This window comes from Podospora anserina, chromosome 2 (genome assembly GCF_000226545.1).
Source record: "Podospora anserina S mat+ genomic DNA chromosome 2, supercontig 2".
Taxonomy (NCBI): Eukaryota; Fungi; Ascomycota; class Sordariomycetes; order Sordariales; family Podosporaceae; genus Podospora; species Podospora anserina.
Window position 1 is genome coordinate 487846 of NW_001914858.1, and position 23519 is coordinate 511364.

General features: G+C 50.8%; 7 protein-coding genes across 7 annotated transcripts, besides 1 other annotated feature; 3 read left to right on the forward strand and 4 right to left on the reverse strand.

The window, feature by feature from the left end:
• PODANS_2_1168 (uncharacterized protein) lies at window positions 1–2079 on the reverse strand (the record flags this gene model as incomplete). The annotated part of the gene is made up of 3 exons (XM_001910826.1): window positions 1–822; window positions 971–1058; window positions 1115–2079. The coding sequence occupies 3 exons, from the start codon at window positions 2077–2079 to the stop codon at window positions 1–3; spliced, it is 1875 nt and encodes a 624-aa protein (XP_001910861.1).
• A 1478-nt stretch (window positions 2080–3557) lies between these two features.
• Window positions 3558–4898, reverse strand: PODANS_2_1170 (uncharacterized protein; the record flags this gene model as incomplete). The annotated part of the gene is made up of 1 exon (XM_001910827.1): window positions 3558–4898. One exon carries the CDS (start codon window positions 4896–4898, stop codon window positions 3558–3560), a length of 1341 nt encoding a protein of 446 aa, XP_001910862.1.
• A 1115-nt stretch (window positions 4899–6013) lies between these two features.
• On the forward strand, window positions 6014–7078 carry PODANS_2_1180 (uncharacterized protein; the record flags this gene model as incomplete). The annotated part of the gene is made up of 3 exons (XM_001910828.1): window positions 6014–6238; window positions 6296–6483; window positions 6538–7078. The coding sequence occupies 3 exons, from the start codon at window positions 6014–6016 to the stop codon at window positions 7076–7078; spliced, it is 954 nt and encodes a 317-aa protein (XP_001910863.1).
• Window positions 7079–8979: 1901 nt separating this feature from the next.
• Window positions 8980–9748, forward strand: PODANS_2_1190 (uncharacterized protein; the record flags this gene model as incomplete). The annotated part of the gene is made up of 3 exons (XM_001910829.1): window positions 8980–9073; window positions 9130–9250; window positions 9298–9748. 3 exons carry the CDS (start codon window positions 8980–8982, stop codon window positions 9746–9748), a joined length of 666 nt encoding a protein of 221 aa, XP_001910864.1.
• Window positions 9749–10617: 869 nt separating this feature from the next.
• Window positions 10618–11067, reverse strand: PODANS_2_1195 (uncharacterized protein; the record flags this gene model as incomplete). Its single annotated transcript, XM_001910830.1, has 1 exon — window positions 10618–11067. The coding sequence occupies one exon, from the start codon at window positions 11065–11067 to the stop codon at window positions 10618–10620; it is 450 nt and encodes a 149-aa protein (XP_001910865.1).
• A 2488-nt stretch (window positions 11068–13555) lies between these two features.
• Window positions 13556–13674, reverse strand: a tRNA (tRNA-Pro).
• A 184-nt stretch (window positions 13675–13858) lies between these two features.
• On the reverse strand, window positions 13859–15378 carry PODANS_2_1200 (uncharacterized protein; the record flags this gene model as incomplete). Its single annotated transcript, XM_001910831.1, has 6 exons — window positions 13859–13916; window positions 13969–14054; window positions 14137–14869; window positions 14926–15016; window positions 15094–15190; window positions 15241–15378. 6 exons carry the CDS (start codon window positions 15376–15378, stop codon window positions 13859–13861), a joined length of 1203 nt encoding a protein of 400 aa, XP_001910866.1.
• Window positions 15379–17699: 2321 nt separating this feature from the next.
• PODANS_2_1210 (uncharacterized protein) lies at window positions 17700–21119 on the forward strand (the record flags this gene model as incomplete). Its single annotated transcript, XM_001910832.1, has 1 exon — window positions 17700–21119. The coding sequence occupies one exon, from the start codon at window positions 17700–17702 to the stop codon at window positions 21117–21119; it is 3420 nt and encodes a 1139-aa protein (XP_001910867.1).
• Between the last annotated feature and the right edge of the window lie 2400 nt (window positions 21120–23519).

Consider the following 23519-nt stretch of genomic DNA (forward strand, 5'->3'; position numbering starts at 1 on the left):
TCACAATGCCTCCACCTCCTCCCGCTTCTTCGCCCGCAATGCCTCCACCTCCTTCCATTCCACCACTGTACCCGCCTCCGGCTTTTCCATAGCCGCAACCGACTCCGGGTTCGTCTCCTTCGTCTCCTTCTTCCCCACCTCGCTCAGCCCAGACCCCCTGTCATTTCCCAGAATGCCCATCTTTCTATCCCCGACATCTTTCTTGTTACCATAGCCTCCATACGCAGGAAATTTAGCTGGTGCAGCGAAGATGTTGGGTGGAAGACCGGTGGTGGAGGTGTGGCTCGACGAGGCGGCGTTCATCTTGGAGTTGGCGGGGATGTCATCCTTTGGTAACGCTTGGTAGGTGGAGGGTTTGGGCATGGGGCCCGGTGGAGAGTAGAAGGTCCCAGCAGGGGTAAGGCTCAAACCAGGGTACTCTGGTCTCGGAGGGGAAAAGAGTGGCGGAAGGCTACGGCCTTGACCGTGTTCCTTGGTCGAGGGGTCATGAGGCATGGGTTGCAGGCGAGGGATGGTGGTAGAGGTGTTGGGTTCATCTTGTTCCTGTTGCGCAAAGGTGTCGGGCCTCACAGAGGATACCTGAGGGTTGTTGTTGGGTCCGTTCTGGATTGGTGCGCGATAAATATTGGATCCTGACGGGATGCCGGGGTAGCGTGTTGATCTGGAGCCAAGGAAAGGGCTCGCTCCCGGCAAGGAGGAGGGGGTTGTTGTTGAGAAAAGGCCGGGTGTGCAGAAGGGCTTCCTGACGGCGGGCTGCGTCGCCCGAAGACTAGTGGCGCTAAATAAGCCATGCATCTCGGTGTAGTGCTCCCTATGGATGAGCTTGTTAATAGGATCAAGGTTAATAGGGGGAGGACAAGACATACTTGATAGTCACATCTGTACAGACCTTGTGGCAGAAAGAACCAGTAACGGGGGGCAATCTCTGCTTCTGTGCTTTAGAAGTGGTTTCGTCCACCCCTACACTCACGCCACTGTCTGCGGGTGGCTTGGAGAGCAAGAAAGTAGCACCCGTTGGCTTCGGATTGCGATCGCTCTTTCTCTGGCGCTCACATGCACTGCTCATGTTTGTTAGAAAGTACAGCTTGAGTGAGAACCATAAGAGAAGACATACCAAGGCTGGAGAAACGGAAACGGAACGGGTTTGGGACACCATCGACATGTCGGGACCTCTTTCACAGTCTTCTCCTCCCCCTTTCCCCCAACAGCCGCCAAAACAGCCGTCTTTGAACCCCTCAACTCCTGAAGCTGAACCTCCCTCTCCCGACCAACCACATCCTTCACCCTCACAGCCATGTCCTCAATAAAATCGCCAGACCTGTCATGAATGTACTTCTGCATCGCACCCATATCCTCATCCAACCGCTCCTCCACCTCCTTCTGGTGCTTTTCCATCCTCATGGAAAAGTCGTCTCTCAAAGTCTGCAAGTCACCGTTGTGCATCCGCCTGATGTCAGCAACACTCCTGTTCAACAGATGAAACCTCTCGTTGATATCATCGAATCTATCCATCATACGGTCAAATTCATCAAGCGTGAGCTCGCCCTGAGATCGAGCCTCCATGTCAGCAAGCCGGTTGGTGATCTCGTCGAGCTTGGCCATGATTTGGGTGTTGGTTATAGTTTCTGTTGCTGGGGAGGGTTGGGGAAACAGGAGCTTGGTGAGGTCGTGAAGGCGGTTGGCTTGTGTTTGTGGGCCATCATTGATGGTTGTCTCCTGACCTACCCAGAGGCCGCGGAGGGTGTTGGCCAAGTCGGCGGCAGCGTCGTTGATGCGATCGAGGGGGTTGGTCTCGGTGGTGCTGTCTCTCATGTCGAGCAAGAAGCTGCCAAGAGCATTGATCTTGTCGCCGAGGAGGTCCAGGAGCTTATACTCAGAGGCGGCGAGCTGGTTGTCCGGGTTGTTCGAGGCTTGATTCGCATCGGTAACAGAAGCCTGAACAACAGGGCGAGGCAGCTGGGCCTCATTGTGGGGAGCATCATGCATCGTGGCAGTATGTTTCGGGGTCTTGACTGTTGCTGAAGTAGACTGAGTAGTCTCGTCCTTACGAGCACACTTAGTATAGTGACCACGGCCCATGATAGCTGGGAGTATTTCAAGTGTCGGACGTAGTGATGGAAAAGAGAAGAGGAGTGATGAAAGAGGGAAGAGTAGTGATGAAAAAAGGCAGAGTGGGAAGCAGAAAAGGGCACGATGGAGAAGAGTTTTATACCCGAGTCTTGAAACTGAACAACAAGTTAAACCTAAATCGTTTTTAACTTTCCAACACTCGAAAAAATTCCAGTCACACAACCCAGTTCCACAAACCCGTCATCAACGCCATTAAAGTGAAAAAAGAAACCTTGATGAAATCAACCCCTGCCGTGGTGTTTATGGTCTCCGCCTGCTGAGTAGGTTTCCCGTAAGTGTCCTCTTGCGCGTGTTTCGTTGTGCCAGCCCCATTCAATTCTTGCACTGTCTCTTCATATTCTAGTGCTAGTAATGTATAATGTGGTTCATGCCGGTATGCACCCTGCTCCCATAAGAGAACGAGCTACTCATCAATACAGGCCATCCTTTTATGGCATACCTCATCCTCATTGAACTCATCATCCCCAGGGCTCATCACATACCCTTTCTCCCCCCGCACTTCTCTTGATTCACCTGGTCGATTCATGCCTGAACACATCTCAAGGCCTGCTCCGACTGTTGTTGGTAATCCTGAGATTCCTCATCCATGCTATCGCAGGTTTGCTGCAGTCGGGATATGTTGTTCCACGTGGATCGACTTTGAGAGGGATTCTGGCTCAGGTTTAGGTTGGTCATGGCGTTCCGTTTGCTATTTTATATATATATTATATCGTGACGGTTGTGGCTGCGTGTTGTGTTCGCAGTTTGGCAAGCCTCATGATATGGAGCTTGTGGTGTTGAGCGAGATGGGGGAACAAGAGCGGGATGGCGAGCTGTGACTCGTAATCTTGTCGTTTTGGACACTTGGCACTCACAAGCCGCCAGCCATAAGCAGGTAGTTGTCAGACTTATCATGTGCTAATAACAAGCTGGAAGTCACACTGGACTTGAAAACCTTCGCATGGAAAGCCACTGACGATAAGGAAAAGTCTATTGACCAATCTCTCCACTCCTGCCCCATTTACGTCTGGGAGCAGCAAGCAGGTGCCATTGCTTGCCCTTTCCAATCTGTTCATACAATTGAAATGTCATCTTTTCATAGAGGCACAGAGCAGCCCAGAGTGTGAGGACGGTGGCGATTTCGAGGAGGGCCATTGGCTTTTGTGGCCTTGCGTTCTGTTGTCAAAGTTTGTTGGGTCGAGATTGATTGCTACTCGAGGATGATACACGACAAGAACGAAGAGACGATATGTTTGAAGATAAAGCGAACTATTTCTCCCAAGTTTATATACACCTCTGTCCAAGGGCGCCTGAGAAGCTTTCCATCACCCATCTAACTGTACATCTCGATTTGTCTACCAATATAATGTATGTATAAAAGCCAAATATTTCCCCAACGCCACGCAATGCTCAGTTGTCAAAAACCAAAAACCAAAATTGTGTCTGCATCATCCAACCAACAGCCAAACACCCCATCCAAGCACCAGGCCGAGGCCCAACCCCCTCTCTACTCCCTGAACTCGCCTGAACCCAGCACTGGTGCTCCCACAGCAAGGTCTCTTGACAAAGGTCACGTTGTTCATCCTTGCTGCTACCTCGAAGACACTCCCTGGGTAGTCACCGTAGTTGTAATAATCCACATTCAGGACGTTTGGTGGCCGGGTCCACTGATCCCGGCAGTTCGCCGCTGCCATGCCCAAACTGCCTTTCCCTGACGCTGCGTTGGTGGTATTCAACGCACTAACCGCCGGCACCAAGATTGACTGCCCCAGCAACGACACCTCGGCGTTGAGGTTGTGATTCATGAGATACAATCTGTTCTTGGCCTGATCCTCTGGCAGATCTGGTGGGCGCTGAACGGTACATGGGAAGGTATCGTCAAGTGGATCGAAGGGCGTTTCCCACATGGCCGAGAACTCGTCTTGTAGCCAGGGATAGGCAGTGGCGTTGGCATTGTAATCCAGGAACATGACCACCCTCTGCCCCGTCAAAATCATCTGGGCCAGCGTTGGCCAGTCCTCCAGCGCCATTGGAATGACCGGAGGTGTGTAGATGTATTGTAGAATTCCGCTACGCTCGATCCAGGGGACGTATAAGTCTGGGTTCGAGTAGTTGCCATTTCCTAACAGGATGGTGACGACATCGTAAGGATGGGCAGACACCCATTCTCGAACCTTGCCTAACCAGTCCGTGATAGGGCCAGCGTCGAACAGATCGCAGGAGGTATGGCAGAAGTGTGGCTGGGTGCCGTTGACTGGGAACTGAATCTGCCCCTGGAGGAACCTAATTCCATCGTTGAGCTGATCGGTGACATTATACTGCTGGTTGGCAGCGGCCGAGCCGGCACGAACGAAGGGCGAGTTGTGGCACCCTACTTCGGTGATGTTGCTGTATTTGCGCTCGCATAGCTCGGGGTAATTGTTGCACGGCCGAGTGTTCGTCGGTCGTGGTGGGGTGGATACTGTCGAGGATGCAGTGCCGTTCGTGGAGGTGGTAGCAACAGAAGACGTGACCGAGCCTGTAAGGGTGGTTACAAGATCTGTCTCGGTATAGTTTGCTGTCAGAACCCCCAACGAAGTAGGAAGAGAGGTCGTCGCAAGCGTGATCTTGGAGGAGAAGGTTTGGTAGGTTCCGGTGGGCGTAGCACCGTTGAGCGGGATAGTGCCGCTTTTTGTACCAGTCAGGTAGGTAATGGCCTCTTCGGTGTTCTGTTCGATGCTCTGGCCGGTGACGAGGCTAATGCTGAGGGACGTTGCCCAAAGCAGACGGGTGAAGCGTTTCAACGCCATTATCGTTGTGTTTCCTGAACCCTAAAAAAAGTGCAAAGGGATACAGAGAGGAAGCTTTAAAACCCAAAACACGACGTCCTGCTCCTTGCCGTGGATCCCGATCTCGAAAGCAAGCAGCCTTAAAACAGGGATGCTGGCACCGCCGCAGCGCTGTGGGGAGCCAAGTCAGAGCCGAGAGCTTGGAGACCCTTGCAATCGCCAGTGATTATCGAGCGTCGGTCCATGCAACGAAACAACACGAGCTGTTCATTTGTCGACTGTTGGCCGCGCGCGGTTACCTCGATTTTTGTTTCAACTTGAAAGAGATGCCATCTGATATGTCGGCTGTCCATCGTGTCCTGTTCACTCTCTGCCAGCGTCTTTCTTGCCAATGACAGCTCTCAAGCGCGATGACGTCGCCAAAGCTAGCGGCTCTCGGCAACGGTTCAGTGTTTCTGCCAAGGCTGATCGACAGGCTGGTCTGGAACGTCAGATTCTGATTGACTGCCGCTCTTCTTTGCTCTTAGAAATCAAGACTTCTTCTGGCTTGTCCTCTGAGCTAGAGACGTGGTATGACGACCTTTACACTCTGCACGTTGCTATCGCTGATTGACCGACAGTTTGACTGCAGCAGTCAGTTTGGGCTGACAGCTCACCGCTGGGATTATATGTATATCAAATCCAGGGGCCGGCATCCAATTGACGCCGGGATGGAGCAGGAGCATCAAGCTCCACCCGCCGGACTGGACCCCCGACGCGCGTAACTGCACCGCCCTCCCTCCACTAAATGCTCCTTGGCATCCCATCCACAAACGACATCATTGTTTTTGCTTTAATCATCTTTTTTCTTGTCTGGCGATCTTTAATTCTCTTGGTGTAGCTCGCCATCTGTTTTTTTTCTAGTCATAAGCTCGCCCGCTGCATCTCTCGTGGAAACCTGTCGAAGTATCGTGGAGCCGGGCATCCCGAGAACCAAGAACCCAAGAACCTTGATGACTGCATATCCTCTGGGCTGAGTTTTGTGTTCTTATCTCACCCACTGCAGCCGCATTTCTCGCTCGCGCCGCTCTTACAACCGGACTTGCTTCCGGCTCACATCTCACCTTTCCGGTCAGTGTTTGTCAACGACAGCAACAATGGGCCTCCCGTCAATTCTTAGGCCTCGAAAGAGGAACACAACCACGCCCACCAGCGAGAAACATGCATCCACTGGGCCTTCAACGCCGACATCCAGGCCAGATTATCAGACTGGAAATGATACAATTCCACAAGACACACTTCGACGGGTGACCAAAACCCGCCGCGTTTTTGCTTTGACGGCCTCTATCTCATATCTCATCTCATGGGTGTTTTTGGTGCTGGTATGTTATTGTTGGAGAAATCTTCGCTCTTTGATTACCTTACTGACATGGCTGCAGGTCTTGATCGGCAACACATATCCCAAAGCCGTGCTGTCCGATATCTACTTCTTCAGGCTAGACCTCTCAGACATCATCCCTCTGAGCGTTCCCAATGCCAGACTGATCAACTCCATCGCCCAATCCATTGGTCTGCACGACTTCTACCAAGTTGGGCTGTGGAACTTCTGTGAAGGCTTCATCAATGAGTAAGTTCTTTTACTAAAAGATACCAGTGTGTCTTCATGCTAACCCTATCACAGAGGCATCACTTACTGTTCCAAACCCGAAACCCTCTACTGGTTCAACCCCGTCGAGATCCTCATGTCCGAACTGTTGGCAGGAGCCACGATTGCCCTCCCCACCGAAATCATTACCATTCTCTCCATCCTGCAAATCACCAGTCAGATCATGTTCGGCTTCTTCCTCACCTCTGCCATCCTGACATTCCTTTACATCTTCCTCTCGCCGATCGCCACAAAATCCAAGTGGTACAGCTTACCACTGTCCATCGGCGCGTTTATCAACATGATGCTGGTAGTGGCGGCAAGCATAGTAGGCACCGTCATCAGCCTGGTGTTTAAGTACGCGGCTGAAGCGCAGAAGGAGCTCAACATCAAGTCCTATGTGGGCACAAAGATGTTTGTGTTCATGTGGTTGGCCGCTGGGTTCGGTATCATTGGGTTTGCGGTGCACAGTGGTATGGGTTGCTGCTGTGTGAGCAGGAGGGATGTCACTACTGGGAGGAGGACGCTGATGCCTGATGGGCAGGGGGTGCAGAGGAAGTCTGTGGTGATGAGGTGAATGACTTAAAGCGAGCGAGTACCAGCGGGTAATTAAGAGCGGAGATGATACCACATTGCATAGTTAGATTTTTTTCATCGGCATTTAAATAGGAAGGAGTTTGGGGGGTATATAAGATATTATAGGCGCCTACTTCTGGCATACACTACCACCAATCACAGCAATCCATTTCTTCATTATTTTACCTGATTTATATAATATATCTCGATCATTCACTCAGTATTATTAGTACCCTCGTAATATTTACCGCCAGTCTACTCGCCATCTATCACACTCACTGACTCATATTTCCCCTATTATCTTGTTCTATCTTTTAAGGACAGTGGATAGACGTTTACTTTTGATGAGGAAGTATTCATATGTCCAACTCACGTCCTGGCCGAAGTATATCTAATTTAAAACATCAGTCTTGGTCGATACCCTACCTAGCGGCTCTTTTCAAGTGTATCTCCATTTATTTGCTTATAATCTCTTTGTCGAAGGTTCAACATTGTACGTGCCCTTGGTTGATGATATCTAGACAGAATCCGATGTTAAACAGACACACCCCAGACTATATCTCGACACTTTTACTATCAGAGATCTTATGTCTGTACTATAGTACTAACCTTCCCCTTAAACTAGAAACTCACCACTTCAATATCTCACCACACCAACCAACACAACGCCTCCATCTCTCCCCACCGCTCGAAACCCCTTCATCCACTCAGCTCTCCACCACCTTCACCACCGCTCGAAACCTTCTGCATCGACTCAACCCCCCACCACCCTCACCGCATCTTAGACCGCCATACCTCTCAAGCATCCAACCGCTCCCACAGAATCCTCCCAGTTTTCGAGAGCAAACCCTTCCAACCTCGTCCTCGACCCATCTTGCATCACCAAGGTCCATGCTGCTGCCCCAACCAACGTTGCAACAACCAACTACTCGGTGCGGTGCCATACGAGATGCGCTTGAAGCAGCTCTCGCTCGGTGTCTCCCGCCGTGAAAAGCCCACGATCTGCGAGCTCCCCAGGCGTGCGCTCGCGCAGGAGCAACCGCACTGGTAGGTAGGCTAGTTCGGTTGCCTGGGGGTGAGGTAAGGTGTCACAGACATGGACAGGCTCCGCTTGTCCAAGAGGACTCTGCGATGGGCTTCGGAGGGCGTGGCTGTTGTGGAGTACAGCCTGCAAATCCACCGACAAGTCGGCAGCATTCTGAATGAGAACAAACACGACATTGCCAACATCTACGACGCCATTCGGGGCCTCGCTTCTGGTCGCCAGTACAAAATGATCAAGTACGTCGACTTAGGTTATAGACCCGGAGGATTTGAGCAGAATGAAACCGATTCTTATATAAATGGACTCTATCTTGGTGAAAACGCAATGTGACGAAATATTAATGATGTTTGGACCATGATAATCATCAGACTGTGTTACGCAGCTTGAACCCCGGGTTTATAGTATAGAGCAAATGACCCAGTGCCAAAACGTCGAAGGATATAGCTAAGTAAGGTACGTATTATGAACCTTCTTGGCCACTTCAGTAAGATGCCTGCCCTAGGTAGGAAAACTATAGACGTTGAGGTCCGACCAAACAATTGGTAAGGTACTATCAACAATAGAAAATTGTACCCACATCATTCTGCATAATGAATTTCCTAATCGGGCGATCAACACCAAATCTACCTGTTGCGAGCTTGTGAATCCCTTCATTCTCGATGTCGAGGCTACTGATTGGAGTTGCTGCCTAATTGCCCCACTGTTTCATGACTCACTTCTCACATCATCGCTCTTCATGTCTCCAACATTGACCGCTTTATCGAACTCGAACATCACAACTCACTCAGCGTCAAATTTACCTTCCTCACCTCATCACCTTTTCACCACCTCGCATCAAAAAAATCAGAACCGCTAAAATGGAAGCCCTCCTCACCGACCCCCTCATCATCTCCGTAACCTCCTACGTAAAAGACTACATGAGAAACTACGACGCCTCCCACGACTTTGACCGTACGCCATACCTATCCCACCCCAATTCCAAATCCCATGCTAACATCCATCACCAGACATCCAACGCGTCCTCTCCCTCTCCCACCACATCTACGCCCACACCCCCCCTCAACAACAATCCCTAGACCTAAAAGCAATCCACCTCTCCGCCCTCCTCCACGACGTCGGCGACCGCAAGTCCGTTTCCCCTCCCCTCTTCCTCCCCCAGTGTCTAACTTCAGCAGATACCTCCTCCCAAACCAAGACCCAGCAACCCTCATATCAACAACCCTCCTCTCCCTCTCCTGCCCCTCCTCCCTCGCCCAAAAAGTCCAAGAAATCTGCCTCGCAGTCTCCTACTCCACCGAAGTCAAAAACCCCTCCCATGTGCAGTCCATCCTCGCCAAACACCCCGAGTTGGGGGTCGTGCAAGACGCCGACCGGCTCGACGCCATCGGAGCGGTGGGGATAGCACGGATGTTCACCTTTGGCGGGGCCAAAGGCTCCCGCTCGCTGCAGGCGAGCGTGGATCATATTGATGAGAAGTTGGTCAAGTTGGAGGGGATGATGAAGACTGCTGAGGGGAGGAGGCTGGCGGGGGAGAGGACGGAGAGGTTGAGACGGTTTCGGGGGGAGTGGGAGGAGGAGGTGGGGTTTGTGGAAAAGTTGGGGTTGAGTAAGGGGGAGGAGGAGTAGGTAAATACCTAGGTAAGGTATGTGTTGTGGAACGTAGGGGTTTAAAGGTTGGATGGGAGTATTCAAGTTGGTAGAAAGGCTGGAACCACACACACACACCAAAATCTGAGTGTTTCCCATGTGCGCAGGTCATGGCTGTTTACGTTCGAGATTTTAATGTCCCCTATCCCAAATCTTTCTTCTTTTTAGGATTTTGTTTATGATGTACGAGAAATAAAAATGGATTATATATTCTAGAAAGCGTGAAACACCATCTTGACGACCCAGCCTGCAAAGGAGCTTGACTTCTGAACATAAAGGTCTGCCATTATATCTGTTAAAAGACGAGAACAAAAGATTAAAGCAGCCGAGATCATAACGGGACAGTATGATATAAAATATGAGATGCTATATTGGTGGTGGAATTGATAAAAATAAAAATAAAAAGCTGGAAAGACAAACGCTGTGTGACGGGCCGGGAGTCGAAACTCGGTTTTCGCTCAAACCCGGGAATGTAATAACCGCTGTACTACCTCGCCACGGAATTGCTTTCGAGAATTCAGGATTAAGTACCGGGCCTGCGTTGAGTTTCAGCCGGTGGGCTCTGGTGACGAGGTGACGTTGTCTTGACCCAGCTTGGCTGAAGTTTAAAAACACCTTGGAAAAATAGGGTGGTGGTTGACGACAGCATCAGTGAAATGGACTTGGAAGATCAATGGTTCTTTTGTCACTGCGTAATTGCTGAAACTTCTCAAGGCTGGCTCATTATCAATCATCCATCATCAAACATTACACTCAAACCCCAACCCCATCACAACAACCTTAACGAAGTAAACAAGAATCCCTCAAAAATTAAATATTACCCACTCCCCCCCCCCCATCCAACAACCTTAAAGCAAAAAAGCAGCAACAACACCCAAAACAACCATAGCTCCCGCTGCCTGCTTCCCAGCCGCTCCAGCAGTAACAGCAGGTGTCTCGGTAGGCACGTAAACAGGATAGGTCTTGGACCCAATAATCGTCACAGTATCCGTGTGATGAGGCTTGGTATGCGGAGTGTAGACTGACTGAACAGACTGAACAGAAACGACCGTCTTGTGGTGATGTTTGGTATGATACTCCGTCTCGGTCTCGGTGTAGACGGATGGCTTGACATAAATCTTGGTCTTGTATTCGGTCTCAGTCTTGGTGGGCCTGTTCCAGATGTGAGTGGTGGTCGTCTCGGTGTAGGGCGGGGTGTAAGTAGGCTTGATACGGGTGGTGGTGGTTTCTGGCTCTGGGCGGCCGGCGGCAACGAGGGAGGAGGCCATGAAGGCGCCGAGGAGAGAGAAGAGCTTCATCTTGGTGATGATATTAGAGTGGTAGATGGTCTGAGTGAAATTGAGAGTTTGACTGGTGTCAACAAACGAATGAAGTGATCAAATGACGGGCACTCGTGATGATGCAGGAGGAATCCCAGAATTCGGTTACCTTGAGGGGCAGGATTGGGTTATAAACAACCGCCGGGCGATGTCATGGCCGAATGCATCATCGAGAGAGGATGGCAGTAAACAAAGGAGAACGTCCAAGCTTGGTGGTGATGTGTACCCGGAAGCGTTAGCAAATCCCATGTTGACGAGGCTGAGCTGGAAGAACAAAGAAACCTGTGTTTACACAGAAATGATGCAGCTCCATATTGACACCGGGGTAGGCCTCGGTTGCGCCATCCTTCACTTGAACAACTGGATGATGTGTTTGCCCCTACCTACCTATGTAAAAGGTCAGAGGCAACCCAAGACAAGCCGGCGTGGTGTTCCTCGGCTATGAGAGTCAGCGTGGGCGGAATGTTTCTCGTGGCTTCGCGGGTCCTGCTACATACATTCCTGAGTTCACCAGGTAAGTGCATCGATGCGGTCAAAATGCGCCGAATCCGTCACGGACAAAATTCCAGAATGAAAGTTGAAGCCTGTAAACTCAGTTAGTCGTGTAATTATGATCTGACCGGAAACGGCTGCAGTTAACTGTACCAGCCTGAAGTCCATTTCCGGACGTTGTGCAGAAACGTAGAGAAGAGTGAGAGTCAGGAGAGTGTCGTAGGTAGGCCACCATGGTAGCTGCTACCATGTCCCGTATTTACACCCCCCAAAGGGCGGACATTCTGGTTGGTCTTTTAATACAAACGATACTATTGCAATGTAAGAGAAAATGAGGGCGGCACACGAGGTCGCTCATGATCAAATACCAAAGAGGCATTCAAGCTACCCCCACCTCGAACTTTCAGGCAGCGGGAAATACTAATCTCGAGTTACCTTTGCTCCTTCCCTGAAAGTCACGTCCTTAAAGCAGGCGTCCTCTATCATGCTCTGCCTACTGTGATCTGTCAATTCTCTCGACGTCACAAGTGGCCCAAGCTTCATCGGGTAGTCCCGACATTCCATCCACGCTGCTGGATGCAGCAGTGTCATACAATATTCTTGTTGCTCTTTGTTTGGTCAAAAATAGACGGGATTCCATCAGCTGAGCGCATTGTCATCAACAATGCTTAGTTTTCAGCAAGCCTTAACTTATACCAACCCTAACCCGAGCACCAGCTACAGCAGTTTTCCATCATCAATGTTTCACTCATTGGAGCGAAGCTCTAAGTCATAGTAAGGATAGTCTATAGATGGAACTTCGCTCTGCATACTGTAATTGAAATCGTCAAAGGGCGGTATTTGAGAAGGAGTCTCGTTTCTGCCTTCTATAGGTAACCACATCCAAAGTCTTGTTCTTCTAAGTAGCAACACGATACATATTTATCACGCCGCTATTATAATTAGATGATATATATATGCTGCTGATGGACGTTGAGTATCTATATAACTCCGCCTCCATAGAGCTTTTGCGTGAGATACTTCTTTGTTGGAGTAGCTCTGAATAGCTATCTATCTATATATATATACATCCTAAGTTATAAATATCTTTTAAAATACTCTTTTAATCTGATCTTTTTTTACTATAATTCCAAGCTCGTATAGTTATCAGTCCTAGCTTTTTAGATCTTAATAAATACTTAATTCCAGCATTTTTCTGTCTAAATAATCAGCTAACTCCAGCTCTCACTATCAAAGCTATATATAACAAAGGCTGAAACTACTTATTGTCTTTAAAATGCTTATATTATAGTGTAAAAACTTGGATCAAGCATTCAAGAGCGAGATTAACATACATAAATTTTTATACCGGATGTGACGACATATAGCCTAGAGCAGGATACTGGGTTGGAGTTGGGAGGACCAGGGCTGAGGACGAGGGCTGAGGACAGGACTGCAGCCAATGGGAGAGCAGGAAAAAATAGCACAGGCCAAGTGGGGCAACAAGCAGGGCAGGGCATAGATATTTGGGAGAGCGAGCAGGCCTACTACACTTTACTTTTCTTTTTTTCTTGATCTCACAATTACTTTAGCTACGGAATACTATATTGGCCTTGACTTGTAAGACCTCAGCTTCGTGACAATTGTTCTTATATCTTGCGTTGCGCCTCAACGCTTTGTTTTTTTTTTTGGTTTTTTTGTTGGAGAGAAAACTTCCTTATTATAATCCAAGCTTTGTTTCTACTAATCCAAGCATATTATATCCAAAAGCTATCCTCAACACGCTAGGACAAAAGGGATAAAAAAGCTCAAATTATCGACATAGAAAGTTTGGATTATAGACGGCAAAAGCTGAGACTAAATTTGGATCACTGTTAAAAGAGCTTGGATTGAGTACTAAAATTCTAAAGCAAAAAGTCCCCTGCAGTGTGTAACATGTATAAAAGCGAAAGATGCGTGCGGTGTGGTGTGTAGCATACATCAAAAGCAAAAGATAGGGGCCACCCGGGGATTGAACCCGGGACCTCTCGCAAGCTAATATTCTGAGAAGAATTTTCACTTTGTAAACATCAGGGTGAGCCCTAAGCGAGAATCATACCACTAGACCAGCGGCCCTGTTTTCACATCATTTCAGATGTGGATGTCTCTCGGTGGCAGAAGCTCCAGCTAAGTAGCGCCACCCTGCCAGCTCCGTTTCCCGGCATGATTCAACTCCTAACCCCAATTCATAACCCCAACTATTCACCACGGTGATACCTTCCAGCTTTGGCGTCAATGGATGCAAAATATGGTGTGAGGTTTACAAATCCTTTGTGTCTTCGTCTGCAGGGGGGTCAATGTCGAGGACGCTCAGGGGGCTGTTATGCATCAGTCAAACATCCACATAAAGGCAAAAAATAGCAAACCTACCCCTTCTTGACCATGATACTCATAATCTCAAATAGCGCATCCGCAGCCGCCATCGTGGTGTGCTCAGCGTTGGTATCATAGGCGGGCTGTTATCACACCCCCTTGTCAGCCATCATCATCTCTCCCTAACCCGCCCTTTCACCACAGCCGTATCAAGAAGGAACTCACAGCAACCTCAACAATATCCGCCCCCACCAAATTCACCCCCTCCAACCCCCTCAAAATAGTCCTCAACTCCCTCGTGCTCCAACCCCCCGTCTCGGGCGTGCCCGTGGCAGGCGCAAAAGCCGGATCAAGCGTATCAATATCCAGGCTCAAATAAACAGGGTTCTTCGTCCCGACCCGTTCCCTTATCTTCTTGATGATTCCCTCCGTCCCTATAGTGTCAATCTCCCTCGCCTCCACAATCTCGAAGCCGCAATAGCCATCGTTCTCATAATCACTCGGCCCCGAAAGAGTTGTGCGGATTCCCGCGTGGATGTTTGTGTCGTTTCGCAAAAGGCCCTCCTGTGCCGCGTGGTAGAAATACGTTCCGTGGTTGATGGAGGCCGTTTCCGAAGGCGAGCCGCCGAATACCTTTGGCTTCCAGGTGTCGAGGTGGGAGTCAAAGTGGATGACTGTCACGGGGCCGTAGGCGCGATTGATAGAACGTAAAAGGGGGAGTGTGATGGTGTGGTCGCCTCCAAGGGTGATCACTCTCGGGAGGGTCTTGCCTTTGAGGGAGGGGCCGGGTTTGGTGGCGTCCGTGGTTGGGGGGCGGGAGAGGATGGAGAAGTGGCCGTTTTCAATTTGGTGGAGGGCGTAGGTGTTGTCGTAGGATGTCACCGGGATGTCGCCGCAGTCTATGACTTTGGCCCAGGAGTTGAAGGGGTTTGTGTCGAGGGGGACGTTGTAGCCGCCGCTAGAAGGGGGCCGTCAGTCGGTGTGGATGGTAGAGGTGAGGAGGGTTACACATACTAGAGGTTGAGCCTTCTTGAACCCTGCCGGATGCCGGAGGGGCCGAACCTAGCGCCGGGACGGTAGGACGTGCCCGTGTCGAAGGGAGCGCCTTGTTTATTTATGCTTATTAGCCTGGCTGCCTGACGTTGTGTATGCAGGCGGTTGATTGTTGTGTAACAGACGTACCAATGAAAGCGATGTCATAGTCAATGTCCTTGTGAAAGAGACAAGGAAGATAAGGAAGGCGCCCAAAGGTTGAGATGCCAGAGAAGACAGAGTCCGCCTGTGAGCTGTGTTAGCCAACAAGACATGGAAGATCTCTAGATGACTGACCTGAGTCCCTCCATCGCCTGGCAAGGTGTTGTACCACAGAGATTTGTGAGGCCCGGCCATGTTCTTTTGATGCTCATGGTCACCATGTGCCAGAACGGCAGCTGTAAGCCACAGGGCGAGCAGACCCTGAGTTGCCATAATGTCGATTTGTGAGTTCCGATGTGTGATGTTGATACAGACACCAGAGCAGCGAAAATATGGCCAAGGCATCACTCCTTTTATGGTCCAGCGCACCTTTCCCCTCGGCCTGGGACTCTGCGAGCCATCGACCAACAGTCGTCACCACTTGCAGCAGCCCAATTCCCTTGAAGCACATCTCCGGCCTTATCACAGATAATGACATGCCTCAAACTCCCCCAAGCCCATTTCACTGGACGTCCTTCCACGAACCACCACTGCATGTCATCTCAACGGTTCTCGTTAGGTAACGGTCGTTCCATCATCTCAGTGGAAGCATCACGTCCCATCTCATGCGGGAGCGACAGGAGAGATAAAGCAGAGCGTGTAGAGCATGTTCCCGACTGGGACTGCAGAAGACAGTACACCAATTATAAGGCTTTATGCGATGCTGCAATGGCAAGCTCGTCGAATTCTCGGAATCCCACACTCTGGACGTTGGATAATTCGACCACTAATGGAATCTCTTTTACTTGAAGCGATCGAGACCCGGGAATGCGGGGCTACCGTTCCAGTGCGAATGACATCAACGGTCTGGAGCGGGGGAACTGGTCCATGGGGGATTGGAGATAGATAGCCGTTGGGAGTGGGATGTTGCTATCTCGGAGACGTATGTATGTATAAGTGCAGATGCCCCCTTTGGTGGCGATGTGGTCATTGGTCTTTATTTCTCATACATTCGGTGGCACGCAGGTCCTATTCGCTGCTCAGATATGGTGACATTTGATCGAGGAGATAAGAGCGAGTTATGGAATTGTGTGAGTTTTGAATTTCTTACAAATTTATTTCCGAGTCGGAGATATGTGGTCACCTCCTCATTCAAACATATAATAGAGCCCATGGACAGCTTTGTCTCGACTCCCGATCTTGTCTCCCCATCCACACACTTGTGTTACGATGCGGGATCCCCCCCTTGTGGTCGACGGAAGAAAGAATATCTGAAAGGACCCTGCACTCAAAGACGTTTCAAGCCCAACACGTGGTTCCCGAGACATGGAGCAAAAGAAGGCCATTGTTGTCCAGGGATGACACTTGTTGAACCCAGGAAACGGCCGAAGGCAAAGAGTACGAGAAGAAGAAAGAGAAGGAGAAGGAGAAAACAACCGCCGGGCTGACTTGGGCTGGAACGGCTGGTGAGGTCACCGTCTTCACCATGGTTGAGGCGATCTCATTCGTCCCGTTCATCCTGCGGCCAGTGGGACCACCTCCGGTGCGTAGGGCAGTTTCTTGCGCTGATTCGGCCGGTGCCCTGATTTCGCTGCAGAGTGGGCGGGGCCGTGAGCCGGCTCCTGAAAAAGCGCAGCTAAAAACGACTGATGCAGCAGCCGGTCGTGTCCCACATCAGAAGCTGCCGTGCTGCGGCAGGACAGCGCAACGGATGGCCACTGGATAGCACTGCGTTTCTGCCTGCCCGGATCCGCTTTGGGAGAGGCCATTTCATGCATTGATAAGGATACGTGGACGTTGTTGCTGGATATTGGGCAGAGCCAGAGAGAACCAACAATGGAAATGGACAATGCAATTCTAGCTGAACGAGATGCAAATCGTCATCGAGGTCGAGACAAGACTTCCAGACTGGGCGGGGAGTGGAGCTCTTGTTCTCCTTGTTCCCCGCCGTGGGAAAGGCTTGGCAGGGAAGTTAGGGATTCTCAGCGCGGGCTCAAGCTAGGGGTACCCTCCTCTCGTTCCCAGCCCGCCTATTTTGAGGTGCATCAAAGACCGGGCCAATCACAAGAAAACCCCTCGAACAGGACAGTTGAATGGGGATGGACCAAATGGACTTGGAAGAAGATGCTCTTCCTCAGCGTGCATTTACATTGCATTTCCCTCCATTCATCACTCTCTCTTTCTAGACAGACACTATCGGGCACGCGCTGCTTCCCCCGGTCCCGCCCTTGATCATATGCTCCGCCCAGGTGTCCCTCCTTCTCACTCACGCTGTGTCTCGAGGTGATTCGCTCTTTGCGTGAACAAGGAAGGTCCCGAACCTGCCACTTGTCGATGTCTCACACAGGTCGCTGCCATCTGCCTCTATCCAGGACGCTGTCCTCCGGCCGCAACTTTCCTTCTGTGATACCTCGCCCAGCAGCTTCGCCGAGAGGAACCCTGCGTGGCGCATTCTTTTTCCAACAGTGAAATCACTCGCCGCCACCGCAGCACATTTCCAACAACGACGTAAGCAAATCATCAAACATGATGCCAATCTCTCTCCTTTGACTCTTTCTTCCAACAACTCGTTCACCCCTCCAGACCATCGCCGGACAAGCCGCCTTTCTTCTCCGATGACGGTAGACGGCCGGGGACCTGCGCTCCCCGTTATGGGTTTGTCCCAGGTTGACCAGGCTTTTGGCTTGGAAGCGGACCGCCTCAAAAACCAGCCGCGCATGTTCAAGAGGCACAAGGTTCTGCCACACCCACGCAAAGAGGCCGTTGTGGGAGTAACGAACTTGCAAGTTCAACGGTCGCGATCGCGTTCCGGGCCGGAAAAGCATGTCGAGACTGAACCTCCGCTGTCACAAACTGTTATCTCCCCGGCGAGTCGACGACCTCGTCAGCAAGGGCTCCACGTACCAAGACAGCGACGAGGAAGGGGTCCTGAACCGCCACCAACGCCGCCAGCGCATTCACGAACCTCGTCGACGAGCCATCCCGTTGACCCGTCCAGCGACGAGCCGGATGACGCTGAAAGCCCGGCGCAAAGCATAGAGACGGTCCAGCCGCAGTCTCCAGCTACCCCTCCTAATCCACAGACACCTCTCACGCCCGAAATAACACCCCCAGGTCCGGCTGAGTCTCAGCTCAGGGCACGACCTCCGCTTTATGATCGACTCCAGTCGAAAATCACCACCGAGTCGAGCTTCCAGTCGTATAGAACCGCGCCAGAGGTTCCTCTGACGTCTCCTGATGAGGAGGACGGCGGGTCATCGCTCCTGAGACCGGTGCTCTCATCAGCCCAGACATCTCGGAGCACTGTCAGGCAGTTGAAGGCGGATGGGAAAGAGAAGGTTCAGCCCGTGGGCTTGGGGCTTGGGCTCGAGTCGGGTGAGAAGGAAGCCGAGGCTCCAAATAAAACCAGGGAATTTGAGAAATTTGATGGAGGGTGGACATGCGAGAATGGTGAGGTGGCAGAGGAATGGAACGCAACTCGCATGAGGAATGTGTCGATAAGAAAGCGAAAGGTATCAGCGCAAAAAATGGAGGATCACAACAACAACGAGGTCCTTGAGGACTCGACTGTGTCTGCAACAAACGCCACCAAAGCGCTGCGCTCTGTGTCGCTACAGGACAGCCCGACGACCTATCCTGCACGCAGAGTCGTCTCAGATCGGGTGCCGAATCGAGGACCGCCGTCCATGTCCGAATCTTCGATAGGCTCTGACGCCAAGCGCTCCTCCATCATGTCCAATAGGTCGACAACTTCGACTGTGGTCGACCACCCCGATGCAGCCCCTCGGCGGCGGAAGACGCTACGACACATGAAGAAGCAGATTGACTTGCGCGACTCCAGCTCCGAGCTTTCACCTGCCAGTTCAGCGCCTACATCTACGTCGGCAGCCGTGGAAGAACCACGTAGGGGGCCTCTGCCAGCTTCGAGACTAGGAGACACTGGGCGAGATAGCCATGCGTCTATGGCTACTTTGAGCTCAATTTCGAGTCACAAAGCTCGGCGAGAGGCCTGGAAAGCGGGCGCGATTGCGGTTGCCATTGTGCCCGAACGTCGATCGTCGATCAAGTCCAACAAGTCCAACACTGCAAGAACCCCGTCTTTGAGGTCAACAAGCACGAGGCGATCCCAGCGAAGCCAGAGTCTCAGCTCTGCACCGCAATCACGTACATCCAAGAGCGTTGAGCGAGTTCCTATCTTTGATCGACCACAACGCCGAGGTAGAGCCCACTCCGAATCAGATGGAGGTAGAAGTGCTGGAGATGAGCGGACGATCGATTTTCCTCCTGTGATACCGAAGCGGTCGTCTTCTCTCTCGGCCCCTACGAGTAGGAATGCTTCTAGAAGTGGCTCGCTTACGGCAGAGAGCCTCAAGGCGCACAACGCCATCCAGGCACAGCATCAAGAACTGCAAAAGGCTAGCCGGGAGCTCAATAAGCTTGTAAACCAGCACGCGGAGAGTAATGAGAGGGTCAGAGAGCAAAGGGTGGGGCTGCAACATCCCCCTGAGCTGAAGATTGTCACCAAGTCTCCGCAGCCCGAAGTCACAATCCAGCAGGTTCTGCCGGAACAGCGTGCTGAGAGTAGAAAGACTGTGTCAAGCCCAGACCGCGAAGGGGATGACCATCACCTTTCCGTGGATCGGTACGGTGACCCGTTGTTTGGAAAGCGGCTCTCTGCCCAGAACACCCCCTTTTCTATCGCTTCAGTCGAGACGGCGGGCACTTCTCACGCTGAAGTCTCGGAGGCCATGGCGGTTAATATCTACCCGCACCAGAGCAAGTCTGTCGTGCTGGTCGACCACTCAGCCAAGCCTTCCGAGAGCTCCTCGCTCGAGAATCCTGTCATAATCGCAGAACCAGCCACACCACCCCAGAGGCGGTTTTCTTTTGAAGAAGTCGTCGACTCACCGTTGCGAAACCCGCGAGCCCCTCCCGAGCCACCTCGTCCGCCAGTCATCAACTTCATCCCGGCTACTCCCTCGGGCTTGACGCCCATGACGGAAAGGCAGAAGATGCTGGGGAACTACTTTGAGGTGAATGGTGAGGGTGAAAAGCCAAAGCGTAGCCAGTCGCTGCTTCGGCGTGCCTTGACTGGGGGGCGGAAGAAGCCGGTTGGTGATCAGTATGGTCCTTCACCGTCCCGTCCAGGGTTGATAACTAGGACTTTCTCCCTTGGCCGTCATGAATCCAAACCGCAGCGGCCGGGTCTCAAGCGCCGCCGTAGTACGGATGATCATCCCAGGGATGAGCACCTTCTCCACCCCTTTTGGCGACCTGCCTACGCGGAAGACTCGATGTCCGATTCTGAATCCGACCCAGACGAAGACTATTATGAGGAGAGGGGAAGAAGGTACAAGTACCCGCTTATTGACAACCGCCCTGGTGGTGCTCCTGCTAGAAGAAGGAGTTTGAGCCAGCGTCTCAAGCGGACGTTTGCGATTTTGCCGGTGCAGGATAAACACCAGGATGATGGGTACGAGGATGATTACTATGCTGTTGCTGCCGGGTCGGGGCCAAATGGCGAGGTTGACCGGAGAACGATTAGGAGGACGCCATCGGGGAATCTGAGGGTTATGCGCTTTCGGAAGTCGTTGGAGTCGCTTAGGCCGGTGACGGCGCCGGAACAGCAGCAGCAGGTGTCGAGGCCGCCGGTTACACGGATTGGGAGGCCGCTGCAGGGGTTGGTGAGACGGTTGTCGAGGGGACGGTCACAGGAGAGGCCGGTGGGGATCGGGGTTGGATCATCATTGGTGGGTGGGAGTGCTGGGGAGGAGAAGGGGGGCTGGGTGGATAGGATGAATTTGGGGAGGAGGTTGAGCGAGAAGCGGAGGGAGAAAAGGACGGAGGAGTTGAGGAAGATGATTTCGAGGCCGAGGGAGGTGAGGGATGGGGTGGGGGATGTGATTAGACGGATGAGTTGGGTTGAGGAGCAGAGGGAGAGGGAGAGGGGGGGTGGTTGTGGGATGGGGATGGGGGGGGATAAGGGGAGGGCGGGAAGGATGACGATTATTGATTATGGGTATATGAATGCATGAGTTTGGGTTGGAATTTCATGGAGGGATGTAGGTCAGGGAAGAGGGCATGTATGTGATTATGATGTTTACGTTTTTTTTTGTTTTGGGAGCGTCTGTTGGGAGATATGGGTATTGTGGTGTGGGTGTGGGAAAGGGTATGTGATGAATATATGAGATATGACTGGGTGTGATGTCTTTTTTTTTTCTCTTTGTTATTCTTTTAGGGGGGTGTTGATATGTCAGATTATGTAGGTGGTTAGCTTTTGAAGTGTTTGGCGGCGTTAGCGATAAGACTTGGGTTTTGGGAGGTGTGGGTTATGAAAAATGCAAGTTTTTGGTACTCTTTTATGAAGACTTTTGATATGTAGTGTGAGGTTGAATGAGCTTAAGTAGGACAGGTATGATGTGCTATTTATGCTATATCCTCACTTGCTCTTGCTCTTCTCTCCCCTTCGCAGCTGGGCACTCCTTTTCTTATTTACCCATCAGCGATGTCATCACCTTCGCACATCACCATCATCAGCACCTTCGCTTATACCTAATTTATTTGCATCCCAGATATGCCATATACACTACCTACGGTATTCTATATACTTTAATCATCTAAACACTATAACTATGCCGCTTAGAACCGTAGTTGATTGTTTTAAGACGAAGAGCAGCGCTCTGGGGCACTAAATCTTTTATCCAAGCATATAGTGTTAAGAGTAATGACATTCAACCTATGAGTCTGAGCTTGAAATAGATAGTAAAAGTTGGGATCATTGTTAAATCTGAGATTGAAATGGATAGTAAAAGTTGGGATTAACGTTAAATCTGAGCTTTAAATACCTTAGAATACTTGCTCTATATATATCTCTTTATTACTCTTTATGCGCATCCATATATAACACTCTTTGTGCATTTCTATATGTAATACCCTTAATGAATCTCTACATATAGCCCTGAAAACACATTGCTCTTGTTCTCTCTTTCGTAGACCGAGTGCTCTTTTTCTGCTTCACACATCTACATCACCACTTTTAGGTCCTAACCAAATTAGCACCTTCGCCTATACTTTATTGCGTCCTATATATACCGATGCCACATGGCCTCCATGCGGATGAGGCTCTTACTAACCCTTACATTGAACTACTATCTGCGGTAGTTCTTATTGTCCACATGGGAGCGTGGCATGAAAGACTATTAAATAAATAGCTTTACCCCTTGAATTTTTCCACATGGAGTTCTTCTACTTTTTCCTCACGCATCACTAATATCATTACCTTGTCCATGCTTTTATACATCTCATATATATACCTATATAATATATACCAGGTGCCATGTGCCATGGCCTCCATGTAGGTGAGGCTCTTAATCCGAGCTCACTTGCTATAACAACGACGTCTATAATGATAATAACGACAATAGATACCACAGTTACAATCACCACTTACTACAGCAACGGCAACGGTAGACACTGCATTTATAATACCTACTCTCGTCTCGGCTTAACTGCCTCGCTCTTCGTCTTCTGTTGGGCTGGCGACCTAGGAAAGTCACTGGCTGCGAAAATGAGGCTAAAATGGCCAAAAAATGGTAAGCAAATTGGTATTACAGTAGTTGGTTGTTGGTTAAAAAGTAAACAGTAAGAAAATCCAGCCCCAAGAGCAAACCGGTGTGGGTCTGGGAAAACCTGGGCCCTTTGGTGCCCCACACCCCCCCACAGACAGCACACCGCCGTCCAAAATGAAGCCATCGCCAATATCCTCCGAAGCCCAATATACGCCCAGATTCTTCCACTTCCTTTGACTCCTTTGCCCAATGCCCTAGTGGCCTTTTTCCCATACAAATACACGTTCTCCTGCATATTTCAAACCGGAAAATCTCGCATTCCCAACAGCTGCACAAACTTTGCGTGCTTCTCCCTTTGTAGTGCCTTTGTGAATCCATCCGCCGGCATCTCCAACCCAGAGATGTGTTGAATACCAAATCTTCCTTCCTTCACTTGTTCACCCACCCACTTGTACCGTATATCGATACACCGGGTCCTAGCGATATTCTGAGGGTTCAGAACTGTGATTTCGGCGTTCTTACTATCGGTGTACAGCATGTATGGCCTTGGCTGTGGCACACCACAGTCTTCCAATATCTTTGACACCCACTGCAGTGAATACCCTGTAGGCGTCAGGTTGGCAAACTCTGCCTCCGTCGTACTCAGGGCGACGAAGGTCTGCTTCTTACTCTTCCACAATACTGGCCCACCAGCCACGAAGACGACGTGGCCGCCAGTGGAATATCTCCAAGGTAAGACATCCGCGTGTGAGGCATCTGCGAATCCCACAAGCTTCATATCTTCTGCCGAGAACTCGGAGCCTCCCAGCACAATACACAGCTTCCTGGTGGCAGCCAGGTACCGGAAAAGGTGCTTCATCAACTCCA